This window comes from Rhizophagus irregularis, chromosome 8 (assembly GCF_026210795.1).
Source record: "Rhizophagus irregularis chromosome 8, complete sequence".
NCBI classification, from domain to species: domain Eukaryota; kingdom Fungi; phylum Glomeromycota; class Glomeromycetes; order Glomerales; family Glomeraceae; genus Rhizophagus; species Rhizophagus irregularis.
Window position 1 is genome coordinate 3,427,933 of NC_089436.1, and position 8,088 is coordinate 3,436,020.

Sequence of the window (8,088 nt, forward strand, 5' to 3'; positions counted from 1 at the left end):
AAAATCTTTCTCAACCCAGAGTTAGGACGAACTTTTTACCCCCGGATGGTATTTCTCGCCGATCACTTCATCCTTGGATTTCCTCGGCCCCGTCTACTCGCCCTTCTCACTTACCGCAAGTACCGATGTGGTTGATTTTGTGCACTTGTAATTTTTTACACTCTGGTGGATGGTTATCTTCTGTCCGGCACCCTAGTAGTTTTGAGTTAGATATAGATAATTTTTCTTCTTCATGTAATTTTAATTTTAATTTTTTTAGTTCTTCTTTTGCATTTGATAGTCCGTTTTAGACTCCAGGTTATGCTTGATTGTTCTATAGAATAATGGGCAAGACGACCCCTTCAGGCTTCTCCTGAGAGGTTGGGTAAATCACTAGCTTAGAATTTATTGATCTTTTAGACCATGTTTATTCCTATTTAGCGTTCGACCCCAGTCGAGTCTATATCTTAAAAATAAAATAAAATAAAAAAAATACTAAAATTAGATTAGCCTGTATAAATAATTTTGTATTGTCTAACACATGATTTGTCTGCGCCTGAACTATTCATAGATCATGTTAATTACTAATATAAAATATTTTAAATTATTTTTATTTCTGGTAATTAAAGTTTTGCTAATATTAGACAATTAAACTTATTAAGTTAATAAATTGCTCTTCTTTTTACGATTAGTAATTTTTTATTTTTATTTTTTTAAACCGTAACAGTTAATAGATTAAACTTCAGGATTTTTTTTTTGTAACAATAGATCGAACTTTGGCCTTTCTTTTGTTTAATAATTTTTTATTATTATTTTTTTTAATAGATCGTTTAGTAACTTTTTTTTATTTTCTTAATAGATCGTTTAGTTATTTTTTTTTAGGATTTTTTTTAAATTCAGAAATTTTTTTAACAACAGATCAGATATTTTTTTCATTAAAAATTTTTTTTTCTAACAATAGATCGGACTTTGCCCTTTCTTTATGTTCGGTACTGACATTTACTAATATTAATTAGTAATAGTTAGTTCCCGGTTATAAAAAAAATTTACTTTTTTTTTGCTGGTAACTGGCGTCATTCTAATACTATTAAGTAATAGTTCTATCGATTTTTTATAGGCTTTGGTGATAAGAATAATTTTTTTGTAACAATAGATTTGATAGTAATGGAAATTTTTTTTTGATATAAATTTTTTTTTAAATAGATTACTAATGATATAATCTTCTGTAATTATACATTCGTATGATGGTATTCTTGATGATGAGAAATTTTTTTTTTTTTGTAACAATTAATTATTCAGAATTGATTTTGTAATGAGTCTGTAAAACATATAAATAAACCATAAATTCTATAATACTGTAACATTTGTTTAATATTATAATATTTGTATTAAGTTATTGTAATACTAAATCATTTTAATTTAATCATATTGTAAATATGCTTCACATTATTGTATTGTAAATATTGTAAATATAATTTATATCATTCAAATATAGATATTTTGTATTATACTAATAAATATATAATGTATTATTCCAACATAATAATCATATTATAAATATAAATTACTGTATGTTCAGTATTATACAAAAATTAAATTGTTAGTTTAATATTAAATACAAATCTACATAACTACTTCAGTTTTTTATTAACATGCAAAAGAATTTTCTATATAAAAAAATTTTTTCTAAGGGTACTGACTACCTTTCAGACTAGGGATTGGAATCGATTCCCATTACTAGAATCGATTCTAAAATCGATTAATCGCGATTAATCGTTTCGCAAATACCGATTTTTTTTTATACTATTTATAATAGGTGTGTTTAAACACATATCACGTGATTACAAAAAAATTACAGTGATCGACGAACAAATTTCCGTTTTTGGAAATTTATACAACCTTGTGCGATGGCAACTTGAATTTTATTGGGAGATAAAATTTCCTTTTTAGGAAGTTTGTGTTCCGTCACGTGATTCGCGGGCGGAATTATGAATTTGGCCAAAATTAACTATTATGAACAAATAATAATTTACGGTCAAATTAACGAAACTGCGCCACAATAAGTAGATTCGATTTTTATTCGAGATTCGATTTAAAATCGATTCTTATCGATTTTCGATAGTTTCGATTTTAATCGAATCTTTTCCGATCCCTATTTCAGACCCCTTTCTTAGGTTTTTTTTTTTACCTTTTTAAATTTTTATTTTATTTAATTTTATTATTTATTTTATTTTGAATTATTTATTTACTTCCAATTCTTCGAATTTCTAATTACAAACAAAATTAGTATTATATATAAGTAAAAAAATTTCTGAACATAAATCAGAATTTTCTTTTCAATACATAATACTATAATATGCAATTAATATATATCCCGACGCAGCGCGACGGGTTACGGCTAGTAGTGTATAATATATATATATATAAAGGCCAGCCGCTCAAGGCCGAAATTATGATAATTTCAGTCAGTGCGCAAAAGGTAATAGCTTTCCACCAGGAATGATTTATAAAAAGAAAGTTTTTTCATGATTTTCTTTTGGCTGGAATTCGAACCTGACCATTTTTATGTATATTTCGAATCGTTTGATATGTTTAAAACTATAATTTTTAAACGAGTATCTATAAATATATTACAAATTTATTTTTTAGAATTACTCAAGAATATCGTGATTATTATTCGTTATCACATTTGTGGATTCCAAGTCTTCAATTTTTTATATAAATTGATTTCTTCACAAAGTAATTCTGCTTCATCTGATGATTTTTATTTATAATTTGTCGTATGAAAGTAATGAAACTATTTTAATATCAATTCATATCAACTACCACCGCAATCTAGTAAGGGAAAGAAATGATGAGTTTAAATAAGCTGTTTTTTGGAATTTTATTAGGGAAATACAGTACAATAATTCATTTTGTGATTTTTTTTGTGGAGATACACTATTTTGAAAAATTATTATTCTAACTGTATTAAATATTTTGATATCACCGAGATTTGAATTTATATAAAAAAGTCAGAGGCAGCCAAAAAATTTTTACCATTAGCTTTTCGGGCTAGAATTATGATAATTTCAACTAGTGTCTAAGAAAGGTAATGGTTTTCTGCCGGGCATTAGCTAAAAGGGAAAGATTTAAGTACTGATTTCTGTATAAATCACATAATCTAGTATATATTTGCATAGTTGATAGAGATAGTGCAATTAAAAAATAAATCGGCAAGTTTTTTTTTTTTAATTTTAAATAACATACAGTACACTATAACGACCTTACTGTACAAAAGTGTTATAACGCAAACTTTCGTATGATCTTCACATTTTTTTTTATTTTTTGATTTTGCGATTACAGCTGAGCTTTTCTAATTATATATAAAAATTTTGACTATTAACAATAACGTTGAATTTATTTCTTAAGCAATTTTCATTGTAAAAAACATAATATATAAATAACAATAAAGCTACTATATATATTACAAATTTAAAAAATAATTTGATAACAAGAATAAGAGTTTCTGCATCGCATTAAATTGTATGAAATATAAGAACAACATCTAAAAATGAAATTAACAACTTTGTGCAACACAAGGTCGCGACTAACATTAGCGAGGTAATACTTATGATTTAGCATTAGAATAATTTGTTTATTTGAAAATCATGAATAAGTAAACGATATATAAGGCCACACAAATTCAAATTTTCGGTTCACTTCACCCGGCCGGATCACTTTTTCATTTTATTTTTTATTTTTATGTTTCAAAAAAACCAATTTGAAGTAAAAATCACAAGGACAACATACAAATGAGTCGAAAGTAATTCTATCACTAACAAATAAGCCGCCCGTAGGCGACGATTCCTGACCTTTAGGGAGAATAGGAACGGGTAGGATCCAAGATCGTCCCCAGAACCTATTTGCCGACCAGGAAAAAATAAAAAGAAAAAGGACAAAAAATAAAAAAAACTATCCAGTATCCACCAGACTTCCCAAAAAAGTATCATTTAAAAAAGAAAATAAATCTATATTATTAAACCAAAAGTTGTGCCGGATCACTTTTTCAAATTTCAATAAAAAAAAGTTTATATATAAAAAAATTATCACGTGATCAGGACGTACTTTTATTGGCGGGTAAGTTTATCATACTTCTAGAGCGAAAATAAATCAAAAGTCAACCAATCAAATGTCACGATTTTTATATATAAACTTTTTTTACTAATAAACAATAAACCCCGGGTGAACCGAAAAATTGAATTTGTGTGGCCAAATAAGTAAGATTTTCCAATCTAAATAGTAAGCTAATTTGAAAATTAATATTGCAGACTCCTATATTTGCTATTATCAATTTGAGTAAAGTGTTTTCCATTAGTTTGAGTTTAATATAATATACATATTTTTTAATGTGAATGAGCCACGCGTCAGATAATTTTTATCTGATGCACGTTAGTTATCGCCTGATTAAACTTTTAAGCCATTGTTGTAAATTAGAATGGTCTATTAATTTATCGCGTGATTTTTTTCAAAGTTACTATACTAGTAGCCGAAGAAATTTAAAGCGTAATGTAAAAGGATGGTTCTGAAATTTAAACTCTATAATAAAGACACAGAGCAACTTTCATTTTTGTAGGATTATGTTAGCATCTTACACATCTTGCTGAATGTTTGAATAATGCAATAAGCCCGTCTGAAATGTGTCAAGTTAGTGTCGATCACTACTATAATAGGAAGGGTGATGTTTACGCGTCACCTGATCACGAGTTCAAAAACATTAAGTATCTGAGGGACTTAATTTTTTTAGTGCCAAAAATTTATTTGTCACCCTTATTCGTCAACGTGATCGACATAACCTGGCAACACATTTTTGTTTTCATTTTTTTCAGTGTACTAGGTTGCACAAATTCATAGTAACTCTTGGCTATCACTTGGTTTTACTTTGGTTTACTTTGATTGGTGATTTATTTTACAAAAGGAAAAGGCTGATCTATTTGTGTACCATAACCGGAAAACGGCAGATCAGTGCAGGTTTTGCTTGGCATAATTTTTAACTTAAATTCACGATAGAATTAAATGAATAAATATTAAAAAGAAAAAAAAAGAAAAAAAATAATTCCCAAAAAATACAATGACTTTAAGTGATACTAGTAATATTTCGAAAGATGATGAAAATTTTCTAAAAGAATTTTTAAAAGAGTTTTATCGTCAAATAATAAAAATCGTGAATTACGAAAAATACGAAAAAATATTAATAGAATGGATACAAGATTTCCTTAATCATAATGAAAAAAATCCTGAAATAATTTTAAAATTAATGGAAGGACATAAAGAAAATGAAAATTGGTTTTCAAGTTTAATAGGATTTTTTTATGAACATGATATAGGTGACACAAATATTATCGATAAAAATAAATCTTTAAAATTATATTTATTATCAATTAATAATAATAATTATGAAAATAAAAAATTATTTTCTATGTACCAATTAATCAATATTATTATTTCGAAATATTTATTATCATTTTATTATTATAAGGATATTATTTTAAATAAAAGAAATTTGATTGTGAAGGAGTTTAGAGATTTGGAAAGTTTACATGTAATGTCACATAATCAGGTTGAAAATTTTAATGGGTTGAAAATAAATATATGCAAAGATGAAATAAACGTTATGGAAAATTATTTTAATTTACAAAGTAAAAGTTTTAATGAAAATCAAATAGAAAAGAAAGAATTAGTAGAACTAAATAACTTAGGTTATTATTATCAATATGGGATAGGAAAAAATAAAGATGAATTTAAAGCATTTGAATGTTACTTAAAATCAGCAGAAGGAGGAAATTCTGATGCACAAAATAACTTAGCTTATTGTTATCAAAATGAGATCGGAACAATAAAAGATGAAAAGAAAGCATTTGAATGGTATTTAAAAGCAGCTAATAAAGGTGATTTACACGCGCAATATAATTTAGGTATTTGCTTCCAGAATGGAATAGGAATTAAAAAAGATAACAAGGTAGCCTTTGAATGGTATCTTAAATCGGCTAAAGGAGAGTATTCACCAGCACAATATATATTAGGTAATTATTACAAAAATGGAATTGAAATAGAAAAAGATTTAGAAAAAGCAATTTATTGGTATATGAAAGCAGCAGAAAATGGAAATAAATTAGCACAATATAATTTGGGCAATTGTTATAGATATGGTAGAGATATGAAAAAAAATGGAGTTAAAGCATTTGAATATTACAAAAAATCTACTGACCAAGGTTGCTTAGAAGCTCAATATGAACTTGGTCATTGTTATTTTAATGGAATTGGTACTGAAATTGATAAAACAAAAGCGTTTGAAATATATAAAATGACTGCTGATCAAGGATATTCAAATGCTCAGTATATTCTCGGATATTGTTATTTTAATGGTATTGAAATTGATATTGATAAAATAAAGGCATTTGAATTATATGAAAAAGCAGCTAAGAAGGGGCATAATTTTGCACAAAATAATCTTGGAGGTTTATATGAAGATAAAGGTACAAAAGAGGATTTAGAAAAAGCCCTGTACTGGTATAACAAATCTGCAGAAAGTGGATATAAAATAGCACAATATAATCTGGGTAATTGTTATAAAACTGGGAAGGGCGTAATAAAAAATGAGGTTAAGGCATTTGAATATTATAATAAGTCGGCAAATCAGGATTACATAAATGCTCAATATAAACTTGGATATTGTTATTTTAATGGGATTGGCACAGAAGTTAATAAAATAAAGGCATTTGAATTGTATGAATTAGCAGCTAAGAAAGGTCATAACTTTGCACAAAATAACCTTGGAATTTTATATGAAGTTAAAGGTACAAATGAAGATTTAGAAAAGGCTGTTTACTGGTATAAAAAATCAGCAGAAAGTGGTTATAAAATAGCACAATATAATTTAGGTAGTTGTTATGAGCATGGTAAAGGTGTGAATAAAAATATAGTTAAATCGTTTGAATATTATAAAAAATCTGCTGATCAGGGGTATTTAAACGCTCAATGTAAACTAGGATATTATTACTTTAATGGAATTGGAACTGAAATTGATAAAGCAAAGGCATTTGAATTGTATAAAATAACTGCTGAAAAAGGACATAATATTGCACAAAATAATCTTGGAGTTTTATATAGAGAAGGTAAAGGTATAGAAAAAGATTTAGAACAAGCTGTTTTTTGGTACAATAAATCAGCAGAAAGCGGGTATAGTACAGCACAATATAATTTAGGCTGTTGCTATAAATATGGGATAGGGGTTAAAAAAAATTTGAAAAAAGCCTTTAAGTTTTATAAGAAATCGGCTAATCAAGGATACTTGAATGCACAATTTGAACTTGGATACTGTTATGATGAGGGAATTGGAACTAAAGCCAATAAGAAAAGAGCATTTGAACTATATAACATAGCAGCTGAGAAAGGACATAATAGTGCGCAGAACAATCTTGGAGTTTTATATGAAATTGGTAAGGGAATAAAAAGGGATTTAGAACAAGCTGTTTACTGGTATGACAAATCAGCTGAAAGTGGGCATAAGATAGCACAATATAATTTAGGTAGTTGTTACAATTGTGGTAAAGGTGTGGAAAAAAATATAGCAAAAGCATTTGAATTATATAAATTAGCAGTTAAAAAAGAGCATGATGATATTGCACAAGATAATTTCGAACATTTATACGGTGAAAGTCCAAAAAGAATTTGGAATAAGCTATTTACAAGTATAATAGGTGGAAAACGAAAGTGAAATATTATTAAATAAATTGTTATAAATTAAGGTAAAAAAAATAATTAGAATCAAGACTTTGTGATATTATAACAAGATGGTATTGGGGTCTAACGATGTTGTCCATTCATTGTTTGGATGATAGTAAATGGCTTGATTAATATTTAGACGTCTAAATTGCAATACCTGTGTTCATCTGATAACGTACTAAACATCATATATAAATAAATTGGAATACTAACCATTCCCAGCTAGTGTTAATGAACTAGTGCGTAAACCAACTATATATATTATTTGGCAACCTTGTATTAGTATTTATAACGAATTGATCACAACCAAAATATATAGCTGATTGGTAACAATATTTTTTAGAT

The 8,088-nt window shown here is 27.0% G+C and overlaps 1 protein-coding gene across 1 annotated transcript; it reads left to right on the forward strand.

Annotated features, from left to right (window-relative positions):
- Nucleotides 1-5,089: 5,089 nt before the first annotated feature.
- OCT59_028638 (uncharacterized protein) lies at nucleotides 5,090-7,735 on the forward strand (the record flags this gene model as incomplete). The annotated part of the gene is made up of 2 exons (XM_066147438.1): nucleotides 5,090-6,578; nucleotides 6,756-7,735. 2 exons carry the CDS (start codon nucleotides 5,090-5,092, stop codon nucleotides 7,733-7,735), a joined length of 2,469 nt encoding a protein of 822 aa, XP_065994149.1.
- Nucleotides 7,736-8,088: the final 353 nt, after the last annotated feature.